At 36.4% G+C, this 20,056-nt stretch overlaps 1 protein-coding gene across 4 annotated transcripts in view; it reads left to right on the top strand.

The window, feature by feature from the left end:
• MED14 (mediator complex subunit 14) overlaps nucleotides 1-20,056 on the top strand; it is a 69,345-nt gene that overhangs the window by 20,090 nt on the left and 29,199 nt on the right. For all 4 annotated transcript variants that reach the window (XM_058535657.1, XM_058535658.1, XM_058535656.1 and 1 more), the window contains exons 11-16: nucleotides 4,510-4,635; nucleotides 6,500-6,578; nucleotides 10,171-10,330; nucleotides 13,348-13,542; nucleotides 13,929-14,063; nucleotides 18,979-19,055. In XM_058535657.1, coding sequence (XP_058391640.1) covers nucleotides 4,510-4,635; nucleotides 6,500-6,578; nucleotides 10,171-10,330; nucleotides 13,348-13,542; nucleotides 13,929-14,063; nucleotides 18,979-19,055 — 772 coding nt within the window. The remainder of the gene's footprint in view (nucleotides 1-4,509; nucleotides 4,636-6,499; nucleotides 6,579-10,170; nucleotides 10,331-13,347; nucleotides 13,543-13,928; nucleotides 14,064-18,978; nucleotides 19,056-20,056) is intronic.

Genomic DNA, 20,056 nt, shown 5'->3' with positions numbered 1-20,056 from the left:
TCCCCATTCACCCCTACCCCCAGCCCCTGGCAACCACTGTTCTACTTTCTGTCTCTAGATTTGCCTGTTGTGGACATTGCAGATAAATGAAATCATATGTCTTCTGCATATTATTTTTAGTATAATGTTTTTGAAGTTTGTTCATATTATAGCATGCTTTAATACTTAATTTTTATTGTCAAATAACCTGTTGTATGGATAGACCACATTTTGTTTATCTATTCATCATTGATGGACACTGGGGTTGTTTCCACTTTTTTGCCTATGATGAATAATGCTGCTGTGAACATCCATGTACAAGTTTTGTGTGGGCATATATTTTCATTTCTCTTGGATATACACATAGGAGTGGAATGGCTGGGTCATAAGGTAACTCTGTGTTTAACCTTTTGACATGTTTAACACCACTTTATAATTCCACCAGTAGTGTGTGAGGGTTCTAATTCCTCCACATCCTCGCCAACACGTTATTGTCTTTTTGTTTCTAGCCATCTTGGTGGGTGTGAAGTGGCATCTCATTGTGGTTTTGATTTACATTTCCCTAATGATTGTTGAGCATCTTTTCATACATCTTTGGAGAAATGTCTATCCAGATCCTTTGCCCATTTTATAATTGGATTATTTATCTTTTTATTATTGAGTTATGAGTTCTTTATGTATTCTGGATACAAGTCCCTTTTCATGTATCGTGATTTGCAAGAATTTTCTCTCATTCTGTGGGTTGTCTTTTCACTTTCTTTATAGTGTCGTTTGCTGCACAAAAGTTTTTAATTTTGGTGATGTCCAGTTTGTCTATTTTTTCTTTGTTGCTTATACTTTTGTTGTCATAACCTGAAGAATCCATTTCTTAACCCAGTGACATGAAGACCTACTCCTATGTTTTCTTCTAAGAGTTTTATGGTTTTAGCTCTTACATTTGGATTGCTTTCTGAATTAATGTTTGTATATGGTGTGAGGTAGGGGTCTAGCTGTGCTCTTTTGTATGAGATATGTAGTTGTCACAGTAACATTTTTGAAAAGACTGTTTTTTCCTCATTTAATTGTCTTGGTGCCCTTGTTGAAATCTCCTTTTGTTCTTAAAGAAAACTTTAGAGTATTTTTGTAATCTTAGTTTTTCTAATTTCTAATTTTTCAAAATAGTAAAATTCTAAAATTTCATTTGTTGGGATTGCAAAAAATAGGGGTTTGTGATCTTTTGATAGGCTCTGGTTTACTTTAGTATCATCTGTAAACAAGACTTAGTAAGTTAAAAACTCAGTAGGATTGCCCAGGGGGTATTCAAATTACTTAGAAAAATAGACTCTAAGCATGTGTTTACATAGGAATAGTTTTGTGTGCTGTTCGTATAAGTTGCGAAGATTTTTCTTCAGCATTTTGTAGGGATGTCGCTGCTTGAATAGCCAGAAGATCTGAGTTCAGTTGCGTGCTCTTGAACAAGTCGCTTATACTCTTTGGGCCCCATTCTCCTCATCTGTAAATTGAGGATGTTAGTCCAGGCTCTTCCTAGATCTCTAACTCTAGTGGGAGTGTGCTGCAGCAGTGATTTTCAAGCCCTAGGTGTCTATAGAGTCCTCGCTGTTAGAGAAAGATGCTTCAGAGACTGTTCTGGAGGAGAGGGAGGTGCTTGCATATGGGGTTGAGCCCCTCAGTCCTGCTTTAATCAGAACATTTCTGAAAATGAGGACTGCTATAGGAAAGGGTCTACTAACCTACCATTTTAGGACCTAGGCTTTAACTTGTTTTTTATTTATTTATTTTTTAAACATTTATTTTATTTTTTTTGTGTGAGGAAGATCAGCCCTGAGCTAACATCCATGCTAATCCTCCTCTTTTTGCTGAGGAAGACCGGCTCTGAGCTAACATCTATTGCCATTCCTCCTCCTTTTTTTCCCCCAAAGCCTCAGTAGATAGTTGTATGTCATAGTTGCACATCCTTCGAGTTGCTGTATGTGGGACGCAGCCTCAGCATGGCCGGAGAAGCGGTGCGTCGGTGCGCGCCGGGGATCCGAACCCGGACCGCCAGTAGCAGAGCGCAAACACTTAACCACTAAGCCATGGGGCCGGCCCTTTAACTTGTTTTTTAAATTCATGTTCACACATTTATACTGTTCATGTAGTCTTACTTGATGGGAAAGTGTGCTTTAGTCAGATCCTTGACTGGTACCAGGGGCTGTTCTTGGAATCCCTTAGTGTAATCACCCTTAATCAGCTGGCTTTTCTTCCAGCTCCTCACTGGAATAAGCTGAGGAGATGAGTAGCTCAGAGAATGGAGCGTTTCAAGGGATTGCCAAGGGAATGCACAGAAAGCAGATTTTAGACAGCCCAGATGGCCCAAATGGTGTGGTGTCTTGAAGGCAGGAGGTAGGAGTGGGAATGGCTCAGGGGAGAGTAGGCAGGACTTTGGAGAGAAGTTCAAAAAAGGCAGTGCAAGGCATTAAAGGTAACTTGCCATGTGGCCCCATCCACAGCATTGCCTGACTCTTGGAAGCCAAGGTGCTCTCCTTGTGTCGTGCTCTGTCAGTGCTGGAATCAGGGTATCGAGATCAGCTGGTAAACTGTGAACCACACACAGCCATTCCTAATTGGGCTTAGTTGCTTCTCTTCAGTCTTCACGCTTGTATTACTGTCTATTGGTTCATTTTCATCTTGTCCTCAGTAAACAGATATGGAGAAATAAAAGAGGAGATATCTATCTATATAGATACAGATATATAGATATAGGTATATTCCTGCTGCAGGAAAAAGTAGCCTACAGTCCTATCATCTTCCACTGCCTTTAATTCTCCCTTCTATATTTTATTCATAGGTGTCTCCACTTTTGTATACCTTAACACCTGTGCCTTTAAATGCTTGGGGCCTTACATATTTTATTTTCTGTAAAGAAAAATATGGACATTGGCAGTCATAAAATATGTTCATAGATATACATCAAAGTATTTTCTATCTTTTGGGCTGTGTTCTCTATATTCTCTCATGCCCTATCTTTTGAAGAATACTCAATTTTGATAATTAGATTGAGATTATGATTGTTATTTTAATTGTCAGAACTAGTTTTACTCCATTGCTACACTTGAAAGGTTTAGCTTTAAAGAATACATTCCTACCTCATTAGGAATTATAACAGTACAGGTATGTTTTTAAAAATCAGCAACCCTGCTTCAAATCTATAAGCACTTTTTATTATATTAACATAGTAACTTCAGCAAAACATGATTTGAACTAATTTGTCACACTGGTCTGAATTATAAAATATTGTAAAAGAAATTTCTATTTGTGCCTTTTTTTTTCTTTTTTTAGGTGAGAGTTCTGCTGGACCTGCATGTTAAACATTTGTATACAAATATGTATTCGATATACTTGAAAGCAGTTTATTTTTGTCTGGTTAAATATATCTCCTGCAATCTTTTTACTTTATTAATTTGATAATTTGTTTGTATAGATAGTAACAATGGTAATTTCACCCATTTTAATTATTGCAAATTCATAATAAGAGGTTTCGGTTTGTTTCTTTGATTCATATAAAGGAGTACAGATAATGTACATTGTTGAGCACTTTGCTTTTTAAAACACCTTTAAAAATTTGTCATTTCTTCCTCCTAAGGACCCATGGCATGGACAGGAAGATGTTATTGTCCTTGTTTAACAGAGTAGCACAGAGACGTCACACCTGGTGAAAACCTGGGCCTATGTTACCATTCTCCTCACTGCTGGCCTTTCTTCTGTGTTGTAGCTTTAGAGGAATATGGTGACCAGAAGAGCGTATTCCTTTTACAACTCCTCAATCTGATCAGCACATGGTGTGCTTTCAGTGCTTGGCTCCTTTACTGGATTTTGTTATGCCAACTTGTGGGATTAAGGGAAAAGTTAATTGGGTCTGGTGGAAATGCTATGAAACTCTAGAACAAGTATATTGGCAGCTTTGGGAATTTGTTTAGCAATTGCCTATGTTCTTATTTCATCTGTGACTTGAAAATGAGGTACATAAGTAACTTGAAAAAATTTTTTTCCTATGTAATCAATAATGTTTAATAGCTTTCAAGTGTTTTTTTAAACACATGGGCTCTAATTGCCAGAAAACCTCTCTTTATGAAGAATGGCATTGAAAATATTTAGGCCATTCTATTTACCAAACAACTAATTTTCTTCCCACTATATAAAAAGAAAATCCTTAAAAGTTAACTTATTAGTAATTACTGAATGAAAGTAAAACTAGAACTCAGCTCACTGGTGAGGTTAAATGTTCACTAGCTATTTTAACCATTTTTAAGGAATCTTAGAATTTTTTTGCTATAGTATTTAAGAAAAATATGTTTATTTCAAGTCACCTTGAAGATTACATGCTTCCCTTTAAGCTGCTGATTGACATAATAGTACTATTCCAGTTTTGCAAAATCATGTTTTTCCTCTAACAGTCAGGATTGTTCAATAGTTGGTTCATTTCTACTAACTGAGAAATATTTTTTTTAAACATTCAGATAGAAATATAATTTTTAATTCTTAACTGTTCAGCTTCCATAGAGACTGCACTTCCAGCTCTCGTTGTTCCCATCTTGGAGCCCTGTGGTAATTCGGAGTGTCTACACATTTATGTAGATTTGCATTCTGGAATGTTCCAATTGATGCTTTATGGACTTGGTAAGTTACTAAATGATATAGTCACTCAGTGTAAGGAAAAATATTTTTAACAAAAGCAAAATAAAAATTTTCTGTCATTAGGTATTGGGAGGGGTGGTATAAGCAGTGGAAAAAGTAGATCTGGAAATAAAAACTCTGGCTGATGTCTGTTCCTTGGGACCCATTTTAACTCTGCTTTGGATTTTCTTGTACCGGGAGTTAAACTTCCCACTATGAAGTACATTCATGTTGTTTCTCTTATGTAAAAGTGGTAATGTTGATGGCTGATGTTTTTTAGTTTAACTATTTTACCACTAATAGTTGGTTGACGTGGAGATGATTACAAGGGATTCTAATGTCCTTCATGGCTGAAGAACTCATTTATGACAGTATAAACATCTAAGATGACTTAGGGTACAGAATCCTGGAGGAAAGGATTTTTTTCTGGCTTAAACACGGTAGAAATTAAAGTTTGTTTTCTAACATATTCTGTTACCAAATTGGTGTTCTCAAATGATAAAATACTAGGAACTGAGTGTTTTTTAATTGCTAATGGAACATTGTTCTTGAATGTATTAGCACATTTGCCATTTAAAATTAATATTGAGCTAGATAAGACTGATGAAAGTAAAAGGTTTTCTAGTTATATTGTATGGCTATAAAGATAGATTTTTCTATGAACTGCTCGTGGAAAACTATCCTCATTACTTTAAATCACGTCACATTTATGATGACTAAATGATGTAACACATTTAACTATGGTTCCAAACCAACAAGGCAATTGTTTGTTCTTCACAACTTTTTATTTAACTGTTTTGTTGATTATTAATGTAGTACATACTCAAAAATAAAAAACCTATGTAAAAATGAGAGAAGGAGCAAAAAATAGTTACCTGTCGCCAATCATTGCTATTTTAGGAGATGTATGCTTGTCTTAGTCAGCTCAGGCTGCCGTAAAAAAGAACCACGGAGTGGGTGGCTTAAACAACAGAAATTTATTTTCTCATAGTTCTGGAGGTTGGAAGTCTGAGATCAGGTTGCCAGCATGATCACATTATGGTGAGGGCTCTCTTCCTGGTTTGTAGATGTTGGCTTTCTCGCTATATCCTCCCATGGCAGGAAGAGAGAGAGCAAACTCTGGTGTCCCTTCTTATAAGGGCACTAATCCCATCATGAGGGCCTCACCCTTTTGACTTCATCTAAACCTAATTAACTGCCAAAGACCTCACCTCTAAATACCATCACGTTAGGAGTTAGGGCTTCAACATATGAATTTTGGGGGGATACAATTCAATCCATACCAATGCTCTTCTAATTTTTTCTATACTTTTTTCTTTAGTTGAAATCATTTTATATTTTGCTTTTTGCTCAACATTCTATTATTAGCATTTTCTAGAGTCATTAAAAATTCTAAATGACATTTAGCAAGCTAATCTTCAGCCAACAGTTCTTGCTTTTGCCAGAGACCATTTGTGTTTGATAAACATTTTTAATGAAGTTTTATAGTTTTTATAATTTTTAAGGTTTTAAGTCTAGTAATACTATGAGTTTTAAATACATATAAGTTAAAAATATTAATTAACTAGACTAAGAGTTTCGGGAATTAAAATACAGGCAAAGAATTAATTCATGTGTTTGTTACTTGTTCTTCCTGCTAGTGTACATTTGCTGTTAATTAGTTGTCTTAGCTATAACTCTCCCTAAATGTTAAAGAGAGACAACAAATTAGGTTAGTTTATACCTGATGATGCCTTTAGTTTAGTTTTTCTCTGACTCAAAAATAACACTACTTTCTGCCTTAGACAATTTTCATTTAAGTTTTGGGCTACCTAGGTATTTTGTGTCTCATGTAAGCAATTAATTAATGAAGTGCTTTATTCTATAGACCAGACCACGCTGGATGACATGGAGAAGTCTATAAATGATGATATGAAACGGATCGTTCCTTGGATTCAACAACTTAAGTAAGCTTATTTATTTAGCTCAAGACTAAAAATGGAAACGTATTTGGCAAGATATATCTTCTTCTCCATTATTACTCTTGATCAGTCACTGTCCTTAATGTTTATGACATGAAACTTGAGCACCTTTTGGTACTTAGAATCTAAATTCTCTTGAAATAGGTCCAAGATGGCAGTGCTTCCTATTAAATTCCCCTCTAGAGCAAATACAGATATGAAGGGCATAACACTCAACTTTCATTCCTTGCCACATTTTCTCCTGTACGAGCGCTCTACAGATCACTTACACAATGAATTTTATTGTATCTAGTCTTCTCTGCAACAGAGTCTTATTTGTTCTTATCCAAGATAATCTTCATGTTGTGAATCTACCAGCTGATAACTTTCAGAACAGTCATTTCTACTTCTTTAATACTGTCATTCAGTTTGTCTCAAAATCTTTTGAATGCTTCATACTGTTAAACTAAATAAAATTGAAAATGGAGCTAGCACTAATTCTATGACGCTTCATTACCACCCTGGTACACAGGTACCTTGATTGCAACTCAAACAAATTCTCTTTTAAAATTAATAAAACAAAATTCTAAGGGATAAAAATAAATTTCAGAGATCAAAACCCAAACTGGCAAATGGAGAGAGGGGAGTGACTAGACTGTTCAGTGGGATCTACTGATTTTGTGATCTTCTAGCCTATCCCTTCTCCTGTGCTGGTTTTGGTTTTGTAAATATTTGAAGAATTTGATATAATCAAGTAATTTTTTCATTAACAAGACATGATTTTTAATGCCAATAGATACATAATATTATATGAACCTTCTTTTGAACAACTGTTTGGTTTATCTGTATATGGAAAATGATGGTATGCTGGGTAACAATTTCTAAAATTTTTAGTAGTTAGCATCATTTTTTGTGCATTTTGGCCAAACAAGGTTTAAGTACTTAAATCCTTAATAATTCACATCTTGTATAACTTGAGGTTGTTTATCTGGCAGTTCCAGCTAGCAGAAATACGACCTAAAACCGGAAAGCTAAGTCCCAAAAGCCTTAAACTTATCAAATGTTTGTCTATACTTAAACTCATGTAATCTATTCATAAGAAAGGTCCCCTAGTTGTCACTTGTAATAGTGCTTCTCAGATGATCTTTAGTGAATGACCAGTTTACCACTAATCTATCATGAGACATTAATTTTTTTAAATAACTTTATTGAAGTATAATTTGCATACCATAAAATTCACTCATTTTAAGTGTACAATTCAGTGACTTGTAAATTTACTGAGTTTTGCAACCATTAACTGCAATCCACTTTTAGAACATATAGAACATTTCCATCACCTCAAGAAGTTGCTCATTTACAGTTAATCCCCATTCCCAGCCTCAGCCCTAGGCAACTATGAGTCTACTTTCTGTTTCTGTAGATTTTCCTTTTCTGGACATTTCATGTAAGTGGAATCATAAAGTATATGATATTTTGTGACTGGCTTCTTTCACTTAGTATAGTATTTCAGGTTTTATCCATGTTGTAGCATGTATCAGTGCTTCATTCCTTTTTATGGCTGAATAATACTCCATTGTATGGATAGACCACATTTTGTTTATCCATTCATCAATTGATGGACATTTGGGTTGTTTCCACTTTTTGGCTATTATGAATAATACTGCTATGAATATTCATGTGCAAGTCTGTGTGTGGACTTACATTTTCATTCCACTAAGAGTGGAATTGCTGGGTCATACTGTAAATTTGTTTAACTTTTTAAAGAAACTGCCAAACTAGTTTCCAAAGTAGCTCTGCCATTTTACAATCACATCAGCAATGTGTGAGGGTTTCCATTTCTCTATGTCCTTGCCAACACTTGTTACTGTCTTGGACTATAGCCATCCTAGTGAGTGTGACAAGGTATCTCATTGTGGTTTTAATTTACATTTCCCTAATGACTAATGATGCTGAGCATCTGTTCTTGTGATTACTTTTTTTATAATATGCAATGAAAACAAATTCTAGAAAAAAGATGAAAAAACATGTACAAAATATAAGCCTTAATTTTTTTATTATTAGAGTCAACAGACATAAAATTACATTTTAATAAACATAATCAAAACAAACACTGTAAGAAAAAAGAAAATTCAAAATTTATACACATTTTTTATTGAAAATACACATATAGGCAATATTAATGTAGAAAATTGACTCTTATGCTCAAATTTTTTGTTCGATAAAGTCATAACAAAACAAAAAGTCAGGAGTAAAATAGCAATTCCATATACACTTTGAAAAGAATATTCTTGTATTTAGAATGTATAATGTAACAAATGAGCTTGTTTCTTGCCTGTTGTAACTTATCTAGGTTAAATTGATGATGATGCTAATCACAGGAGATAATGTATATCTTAACTGTTTTTGTGTTTTTCTTTTAATAACATACGTAGTAGAGATACCAGTCTCACAAAGGTATGTTGATGGGACTGGAAGTAAAGATTTGAAAGTAATTTTAGCAAGTTCAGGATATTCATTTTTAACTTTTATCCAAAATGAAACAAGTATTCATGTATTTTCAAAATTTATCTTTATTTCTTCATTAGTAGCCAGTTCTAGTAGTTGATCCTGTGAAGTTGCAGTTAAATTCAAGTTGTTTTTCAGGGAAAAAGGTGGTTTCCAGATTTTATACATTATTGGGTAATAGTTGACAAACTACCCTTAAAATGTCGTATATTATAACATGGTTTTACTGCACATGACTAGTATGCGGTTTGTACCATATGCAGCTCACCTGAACTGGTGAGCAACAGAACCTGAACTGGTCTATACCCTGTTCAGCAAGGCGAGCCTACTGATCATGAGCTTGGATATTGTGGCATTGTTATGTTGCCGTGGAGGTTTCTAAATTTGTATTCTTATTTTCTATAGTCTCATTATGGGTCAGTGAGAGTTGGTGGACCAATCCTTTTATCCCTTATTCACGTATTATATGGTGTTCTAGCCTCAAGGATAGATAATCAAATAGAAGGAATGAGAGGAGTGCTATAAAAAGCATCAAAGTGAAATCTGGTGGCTTAACTGAGAGAGAGGAGAGAAAGAAGGAAATTAATACTTACTGGCACCTGCTAGGTATACTTGTCACTTGACACACAGTTTAAAAACTGGAACTATATATCTCCAGTGATACCAGAAAAATGAAGTACTTTTATACTTGTTTATTGTTTGTTGTTCTATTTTGTTTTATAAACACTTCAGGCATTTTATAAAGGATGTTGAGATTAGTTTGTGCTGTCATAAACCATAGGAAATCTGTCATCCCCTATAATAAACTGATAAGAGTGTCTCAGCCTTAATACTAGTTAATTCTACCTTATAACTAATCAAAATCATTCACATTGCAGTTTAAACTCCTTAAACTAGAACTAGAACTAATAGTCCAATATAAAACTAGAGAAATGATTCATCACTGTGGTCGTGTATCCTTTTACTAGTTGGGTTAAATTTTAAATTAATTGGTTTTTTAGTGGTCTTCAATAATCTATTTATAAATCAATAGCACACAGTTAATCAGAAAACTCTACAATTTTATGATTTGGATTATCTCTTTTAAATTAAGGTTTTGGCTTGGACAACAGCGTTGCAAACAGTCTATAAAACATCTGCCTACAATAAGCAGTGAAACGTTGCAGCTGTCCAATTACTCAACCCATCCTATTGGAAACCTTTCTAAGAATAAGCTTTTCATTAAACTTACCCGTCTTCCACAATACTACATTGTAAGTATGCAAAGGGGTGATTTAGGTGATTGAGTTCAGTAATTGTATTAGTATCTTTAATGATTTATTGTTTAATTTAATTTGCAATATTTTATTGCGTATTTGACTTTTGTATAGTGATTTGCAACTCAGGAGAGCGAGGAGAGAGGACAATCGTGTCTCTAAGAAATTATATAATGATCAGGCAGGGTTGGGGAATATAAGGTATGCCGCCACCCCTCACCCTAGGACTCTCCGATAGTGAGGCCTGGTTTCTGCCTGGAATGAGGCGTCTCCTCTGTATAAGAAGAAAAAATTTGAAAGCAACTACTCTGAAGCTCTGGAGATGTTTTGGTGTCAGATAAACTTGTTTGATTTTAATTGAATGTTAACTTGCATAATGCAGACTTTTAAATATGGGCTGCCTCGAGTAGCTTTATTTTCTCATCTTTCATTGATTGAAGGCGTATATATCCGTTTTACTGACTGCATGTACCTTTCAGAGCACAGTAAGATCTTTTCTTCTTATTTTTCACTCTTTCTAGGTGTTTTCCAGTTAGTTTCTGTGAGATCTTTGAACTGGTTAAGATTTCCAAGAATTTGAAATATGGACTCCCTTAGTTTATTTCCTTGCTTGTAGAAAGTTCTGTGTACGCCAAGTAGATACTTTTGGCTAAGACTCAAAGGTGTTTGAATTATAATTCAGGATTGTTGGTTGAAGGTAATGGGAGTAAATTTTTTTAAGGTTTTGAGTTGTACTTTTAAAAGTATCTTAAAAAGGTACCCTGTATAGCCTGACATATCTTAAGTTAGGGTTACTTATGTAGTCTAATAAGTCTATCATTGATGTGAATTTCACTTTTTTCTGAATTTTAAAACACCAGCTATGGAACTAGATTTGGCACGTGACAAAGGATTATTGTTTCAGTTCTCAGTGAGCTGCCTGGTCTACATGTGAAATGATATGCAGAATACTCACATAATAATCAAACCTGTGAATACACAAAGATCTCTTATCCTCAGCCACATACAAAATAAAATGGTTATAATTTATTATTTTCTGACCTATTTTATATCAACAAAAAGCCAGGCTTTGGTTTCAATGATTAGTGATTTATTATAAAACAATAATTTGTTTCACGTGATTTAGATACAGAACTGAATGTATGTTACTCTTCATCCTCTCTTAGGGATGACACATTCGTAGAAGTTGGAAAAAACTGCTACCATGGACATTAAGAAGAACAGTGGAAAGGCTTGCTGCCTTTAAATGTCTTTCAGCCATTTTATTTTGTCAGCTTTAAGATATACTTTACCTACAGTAAAAATTCAGACTTTTTAGTGTCTGAGTTTTAATAAATGCATACAGTTTTGTAACCTCCATTTCAACAGAACAGATCCATCACCCCCCCAAAATTTCCTCATGCTGCCCCTCTATAATCAAACCCTCCCTTCACTCTCAGCTCGTGACCACTGACCTGTTTTATGTCTCTGTAGTTTTTGCCTTTCAGTCAAATTTCTTTCACTCAGCATAATGTCTTTGACTTTCATTGATATTGTTGTGTTTATAATAGTTCATTCCTTTTACTGCTGAGTAGTATTCCATGGTATGGATGTACCACAGTTTGTTTAACCAGTCTCCTGTGATAGGACATCTAGGTTGTTTCCAATTTGGGGCAGTTATGAATAAAGCTGCTATAAGCATTTGCATATAGGTTTTTTTGTGAACTTAAGTTTTCATTTCTTTTGGATAAGTAACTAGGAGTGGAATTGTTGGGTCATATGGTAAGTGAATGTTTAGCTTTAAATAAGAAACTGTCAAACTGTTTTCCAAAGTGACCAGACCACTTTGTGTTCCAGCCAGCAATATATGAGAAATCTAGTTGCTCTACTTCTTGTCAGCACTTGGCATTGTGATTTTTTAAAAAATTGTAGCCATTCTGATAGATGTGTAGTGGTATCTTATTATAGTCTTAATTTACACTGCCCTAATGACTAATGATGTTGAATATCTTTTCATGTGCTTAATTGCCATCCATATAGCCTTTGGGGAAGTGTCCATTTTACTTTTAAGTCTTTTATTTCCTCAGGTGCATAATTGTGATGCTTAGGTGTTGGCCAAACAGTTTCCTGAAGAGAGTAGGGGTGGGAGAGGGAGGCAGAGAGAGAGACAGTAAAGTGTATGTTGGTTAAGAGCCTTGTCCAGTGGCATTTATTTCTCTCACTAAAGTATTTAGAGGACTTTTCTTAAATTTTAGGCAGACCTTGTAAGCTGCTATAGTGGGTAAGAGCAAGGTCTCTGGAGCCAGACTCCTGGGATCAAAGCATGAGTCCATCACTTCTTAGCTCTGAGACCTTGGGCAAGTAACCTGACTTTTTTGTGCCTCAGTTTCCTCATCAGAAAAATGAAGATAATAATCCCTACTTCACAGAGTTATTAGGAGGATTAAATGTGTTAACATCTGTTAAGTTCTTAGGACAGTACATTGCACATAGCAAGCCCTATATCAGTGTTAACTATTGTTGATGTTGTTGTTATCCTTATCCTTACAGTGACCAGATTTTTCACTTGAAAAATCAGGGTTTATTTTTATATCCTTCCAAGTATGAGAGAGAGCTGTCATCTTTCTCTGCCATAGTAGTGGAATTCCTAGGATGTTTTAATGGTGAAGGGAGACAGGAGGGCAATTTAAAATAGATACCACTCTAGAAAATCTAGCAGATGCACTGGACTTAAGCATAAAATGTTTTCAGCTTATAAGCTATGGTGTGAATATCAAAAACACCTAATAGTCTAATGTCCCATTTGGTATAGTTTATGATTACTTTTAGTGTTCTTTGGTCTGATCTGTTTTTTAGAAAGCAAATTATATATTTACTACAAATGCTTTTTTTGATGTTGTGATTGCTTTGTTCTTGTTTAAAGAAAAAAGACATCTACATTAGATTTATAATTCTGAGCCCTACTTGGTATAAGGAGGAAAATGTCCAACACTTATTATTTCTTTGAGTCTCATTTCTGATTTGGGCCTTTTTAGGTTGTGGAGATGTTGGAGGTTCCAAATAAACCCACACAGCTGTCATACAAGTACTACTTCATGTCTGTGAATGCCGCAGATCGTGAAGACAGCCCTGTCATGGCACTCCTGCTGCAGCAGTTCAAGGAAAACATCCAGGAATTGGTTTTTCGTACAAAAACCGGGAAACAGCCTAGAACTGGTAACAAGCACAAGGTATGATCACATGTGGAAATGAGCACAGAATTTGTGTATATTAACTTTGTTGTGTTCTTTAACCATTTTTAATATGGGAAAGAATTAGATATGATTTTTAAGAGATTGGGCAACAATAAGGTTTAAGTAATAATTATCTACATTTCCTTGAAAATGCTTTTAATTAATAATTAATTATACACCATTTTCCACAAGAGAACTTGTTAAATAGACAGTGTTTACTACTAAATTTCCATTGTTTAGGTCAATATTTGCTCAGTAAATATTTGTTGAATGAATAACATTTTTTTTGGCTAACTTTGAGCTTTGTTACAGTAGTTTAACTGCCTTAACTAATTGCATCACATGTACTTTTTTACCCACTTGTGTTCTTTATTAAATTCTAGTTGTCTGATGATCCGTGTCCAGTAGAACCCAAGAAGACCAAACGATCAGGAGAAATGTGTGCCTTCAATAAAATCCTAGCTCACTTTGTCGCTATGTGTGATACAAATATGCCATTTGTAGGACTTCGGTTGGAGGTAATTTTTTTGAACAATTTTGGCTACTCTAAATGAAAGAGTAATTTTTAAAATGCCTTGCTAAAGCTACATGGATTCCTTTAGGAGAACCAGAATGGTGGTGATCTTGTTCATTTTGGGAGGAGTGGGGTTGAAATCATAGCATCTCATGGTATACATTTAAAACATGACTTAAATTATTTTATCTCTCTGATTCCAAATTGTGGGCCTTCTGCTCTTTGTGAAAATGTAAAGTAAATTCTTTCCAGTTAAAAAAAGGACAACTTTTGAGAATTAACATCTTTCATATACCTCTTAGTAGGAGCATTATTTAACTCTCTTAGAAATGGTCAGTTGATAAAGGGGTGGCTTAGGTGAAGCCATGCATATTGCTTACACACTAATAAAATTGGATGTTCCTTTCTGTGAAGCAGGTCAGAAAGAATATTAAACCAAGAAGCAATAGCCTTATGCAAAATTAGTATCTTTCAAGAATACACAGTTGTGATATCTAGCATGATCCCCAAACATAAAAGTAAAGGGAGGTAACACAACCTGTAGTTTTATATTTCCAAAAAGGGCTTTGGCCAAGGATCGGCATCCCTTAAAAGTGATACACTAAAACCTTAATTATTTTCCTCTAGTTTAACGTTTTACTTTTTGTAAGACTCTTCCTCTCTCTAAGTTATTGTGAATGCAGAAGAGACCTGGAAATGTGCAAGTAGATTATTTCAGTTGAGCTTATGATGATAGTCTTGGGAAGACTTGTTGAAAACACTTTCATGCTTTAGAGTAGGGATCAGCAAGCTTTTTCGGTAAAGGGCCAGATAGTACATATTTTAGGTGTTGTGGATCATATGGTCTCTTATTACAGCTACCGAGATCTGCTGTTGTGTGAACCAGCCATAGTTGTTATTTAAACAAATGAGTATGGCTATGTTCCAATAAAACTTTATTTACAAAAATAGGCAGTGGGCTGGATTTGGCCCATGAGCTATTGTATACTGACCCCTGCCTTATAGGGCTTCGGGATATGAAGGCAGAGGATAAGGTGTGAAATTGTGAAGAGCAGCAATAGCCCAGAGAAATCCAAGCCCAGAAACAGGCACCTAAAATAGAACTCATGTCCTCAGTGTCCCAGCTCCTAGAACAGTGAGCTTGATGAATGTCTTCTTGTCTGGGTACTGGCCATAGCTCCTAAACTGTACAGACTGTACAGTTTCCTGTACAGTGTCCGTGTTTCCTATCTACTTGACTGTGTTCTTGGGCTTTTTCATTGTTTATGTGGATTGATTACATGAATGTCATTCGGTTACTACCTTTGCAGTAGGAAGGGAGGCTACCTGGGATCCAGGGGCAGTGTAATGCCTCTCTGCCTGCCTGCTCTCTCCCCTCCCTTCCCACAGGCTACAAATTGCAAAAACTTGTGTCTCTGTAGTGCCCGCATAGACTAAGACCTATAGACATATGTCCTGTCTGTCCTCCTTCTCTGTGCTTCTATACCTGTTGCACACATAGGACATGTAAGAGCGTTCTATAGTACAGGCAGACCTCTTTTTATTGCACCTCACTTTATTGCACTTTGCAGATGATGTGCGTTTTACAAATTGAAGGTTTATGGCAATCCTGCGTCGAGCAAGTCTATCGGTGCCATTTTTCCAATAGTCTCACTTCATGTCTCTTTGTCACATTTTGGTAGTTCTTGCAGTATTTCAAACTTTTTCATCATTATTATATTTGTTATGGGGATCAGTGGTCTTTAATGTTACTATTATAATTGTTTTGGGGCACCACCAACCACGCCCATATAAGATGGCGAACTTAATAAATGTTGTGTGTGTTCTGACTGCTCCACTGACCAGCCGTTCCCCCATCTCTCTCCCTCTCCTTGGGCCTCCCTGTTCCCTGAGACACAACAATATTGAAATTAGATCAATTAATAACCCCACAGTGGCCCCTAAGTGTTCAAGTGAAAGGAAGAGTTGCACGTCTGTCACTTTAAATCAAAAGCTAGAAATGATTAAGCTTAGTGAGGAAGGCATGTCGAAAGCCAAGACAGGTGGAAAGCTAGGCCTCTTGAGCCAAACAGCCAAGGTGTGAATGCAAAGGAAAAGTTCTTAAAGGAAATTAAAAGTGCTACTCGAGTGAACACATGAATGGTGTGGATAGAAGATCATACCAGCCACAACATTTCCTTAAGCCAAAGCCTAATCTAGAGTAAGGCCCTAACTCTCTTCAATTTTCTGAAGGCTGGGAGAGGTGAGGGAGCTGCAGAAGAAAAGTTTGAAGCTAGCAGGGGTTGGTTCATGAGGTTTAAGAGAAGAAGCCATCTCTATGACACGAAAGTGCAAGGTGAAGCGGCAAGTGCTGATCTAGAAGCTGCAGCAAGTTACCCAGAAGATCTAGCTAAGGTAATTAATGAAGTTGGCTACACTAAACAACAGATTTTCAATATAGATGAAACAGGCTTCTATTGAAAGAAGATCCCATCTAGGACTTTCATAGCTAGAGAGGAGAAGTCAGTGCCTGGCTTCAAAGGACAGACTGACTCTCTTGTTAGGGGCTAATGCAGCTGGTGACTTGAAGTTGAAGCGAATGCTCATTTACCATTCTGAAAACCCTAGGACCCTTAAGAATTATGCTAAATCTACTCTGCCTGTGCTCTATAAGTGGAATAACAAAGCCTGGATGACAGCATGTATGTTTACAGCATGGTTTACTGACTATTTTATGCCCATTGTTGAGACCTCCTGCTCAGAAAAGATTTTTTACAAAATATTACTGCTCTTTGACAATGCACCTTGTCACCCAAGAGCTCTGATGGAGATGTACAACAAGATGAATGTTGTTTTCATGCTTGCTAACAGAACATCCATTCTGCAGCCCACGGGTCAAAAAGTAATTTCAACTTTCAAGTCTTATTATTTAAGAAATACATTTTGTAAGGCTATAGCTGCCATAGATAGTGATTCCTCTGTTGGATCTGGGCAAAGTAAACGGAAAACCCTCTGGAAAGGATTCACCACTCTAGATGCCATTAAGAACACTGTGATTCATAGAAAGAGGTCAAAATATAAATAATTAACAGGAGTTTGGAAGAAATTGTTTCCAACCCTCATGAATGACTTTGAGAGGTTCAAGACTTCAGTGGAGGAAGTAGCTGCAGATGTGGTGGAAATAGCAAGAGAACTAGAATTAGAAGTGGAGCCTGAAGATGTGACTGAATTGCTGCAATCTCATGTTAAAATTTTAACAGATGAGGAGTTGCTTCTTATGGATGAGCAAAGAAAGTGGTTTTTTGAGATGGAATCTACTCCTGGTGAAGATGCTGTGAAGATTGTTGAAATTACAACAAAGGACTTAGAACATTACATAAACTTAGTGATAAAGCAGCTGCAGGGTTGGAGAGGGTTGACTCCAATTTTGAAAGAAGCTCTGCTGTGGGCAAAATGCTATCAAACAGCATCGCATGCTTCAGAGAAATTGTTCGTGAAAGGAGGAGTCAGTCAATGTGGCAAACTTCACTGCTGTCTTATTTTAAGAAATTGCCACAGCCACCTCAGCCTTCAGCAGCCACCACCCTGATCCATCAGCAGCCATCAACATCAAGGCAAGATTCTCCACCAGCAAAAAGATTACAAGTCGCTGAAGGCTCAGATGATGGTTAGCATTTTTTAGCAATAAAGTATTTTTTAATTAAGGTATATACATTGTTTTCTTAGACATAATACTATTGCACACTTAATAGTACAGCATAGTGTAACCATAACTTTTATATGCACTGGGAAACCAAAAAATTTGTGTGACTCACTTTATTGCAATATTCGCTTTACTACGGTGGTCTGGAACCAAACCCACAATATCTCCAAGGTATGCCTGTACTCTATTGAACTCAATCAACCTCTTAAAAACTGACCTACTTTTTCTTCTCTCAATGAAAAAAACATGTTAAAGACAACAGCAAGCATATTTTCTCCTTGAAATAACTTATACTGAGATGTGAGTAACTAAATTTAATCTTACGAAGGATGTTTATATCTCTGATCCATAGAATAGAGGCAGTGTTTTTGAGCCCTCCCACACTTCACTGCTTTTGAATCTGAGCCCCTACTATCTATTTGATTAGCAGCTATTTGCCCTTCTCAGGCCCAAAAAGCAGGGCTCAGTCAGATACTTAGGGGTGCCTTAAATCCTTTCTGGAACAAGGTGGGTGTAAATAAATAGTCTGCCATAGAAGACCTGGAAACAGCTGCCTAAAGCAAGCATTTCTTTAGTAGATCAGATGACTTCCTGGCATACCTAAATAATCTGTAGTTCCACTGGTAGGGTCTCAGACACTATGCTTGCATTCATCTCTATAACTCACTTTCTGAATCCTCCAATTGGGAAAGATATCTCATTGGATAAATGTGTAAATTGGAAATCTTTTCTTCTTGGGTTTCGTGCAGAAAATAGTTTAATTGGTAAAAATAAAAATGTATTCCAGAAAAGTTATAAACTAAAAAAAAAAATACCATTTGTGATTAAAAGTGAGATATGACTGACTCAAACTTTGTTTTGAACAAGCATAATTGAATTACACAAGAAAACCAATCTTATTTTATAGCTGCATCATTTAGAACCACCAGAATTGATTTTGGATTACTTTTGGCTTGATACAAAAATTAGATCAATTCTCCTGCATTTCGAAGATTTGCCACCCATGGAGGTGTTTTTTTAACTAGAAGCTCTGGGTCATCTTTAATTTTCACCGGACTTAATATAGTTTCCCAGGAAATCAAAGGATGTGGGACAATGCTCATGCTTAATATGTTGTAACTTTGGGACAGAGTGGCCCTAGAACAGATGCCATGAGAATAGAGACAGTGGTACTTAGAAAAGGTAGTTTCCTTTGTAGAATTGGTGGTCTGATGTAACTGTACTTTTCTCTTTCCAGTTGTCCAATCTGGAGATTCCACATCAAGGGGTGCAAATGGAAGGTGATGGCTTCAGCCACGCAATTCGCTTATTGAAGTAAGTCCCTGTCATGTGTCTCACTTGGTGCCACACATTGCAGTCACACTGCCAGAGCTGCTCCTCTCCTTTCATGAGACAGATAAAGCAGTTCAGAACCTGTGGATGTCACAGATTTCTGCATAGAATTTCTAAGGTCTGGGGGAGGATTCTCTTTCACTTGCTGAGTGGAGATCCAGCACCACTTGGTATTTTAGGATGTCTTTTTTCTGCATTTCTTTCATTCATTCATCAGATGTTTACTCAGTACAACTATGTGTCAGGCTTGAATTCCGATGGGGCCCTTCAGGATGCTGGGGGTTCACATAGCAGGGGGTTCTGGCCTAGTTCAAAAGTCAGGAAGGATATCCCTGAGGAAGTACCAATTATAGTCTAACTGAAGGAGAGGTGAGAATTTGCCGGAGGAAAGGGAGCTAGGGTGGGAGTGGACAGTCCTAACCAGAAGGGATGACTGCTAATGTGAAGGTTTGGAGGTAAGAGAAAGCTCGGCGTCCTGGAACTGAAAGAAGTTCAACATGGCAGTAGTTGGGAGAGATGAGGCTAGAGATGTAAGTAGGAAGGGGTCATATCCTGTAGGGCTTTGTAAGTGTCCTTAAGGAATTTAGACTTTGTCCTAATGGCGATAAGAAGCCATCAGATGATTTTAAGTGGAAACTGACATCATTAGATAGGTGTTTTTGAAAGCTAACTCTAATAGCTATATAGAGAATAAATTGGAGGGGAACAAGACTGAAGTAGTGAGGCCAGTTGCTGAAATGGTTCCTACCAGAGTTGTTGGTAGCTTGGACCAGAGAAGGTTCCACAAGGACTTGGGGGATGAAATATTCAAGGTTTGGTGATTAGATTGATGTTGAAGGTGAGAAAGAGGAGAAGGTAGCAAAGATGACTCTTAGTTTTTTATTGGGCAAATGATTGATGATTGTGGTATTTTCTGAGATAAGGGACATTGAAGATGTGAGTTTGAAGGGGCTTTGCTAAGTTTGAGGTGCCTAGACATCCCT

The sequence above is a fragment of the Diceros bicornis genome, chromosome X (assembly GCF_020826845.1).
Source record: "Diceros bicornis minor isolate mBicDic1 chromosome X, mDicBic1.mat.cur, whole genome shotgun sequence".
NCBI lineage: Eukaryota > Metazoa > Chordata > Mammalia > Perissodactyla > Rhinocerotidae > Diceros > Diceros bicornis.
The sequence above is the reverse complement of the archived record's forward strand: the minus strand, read 5'-3'. Positions and strand labels throughout refer to the sequence as shown.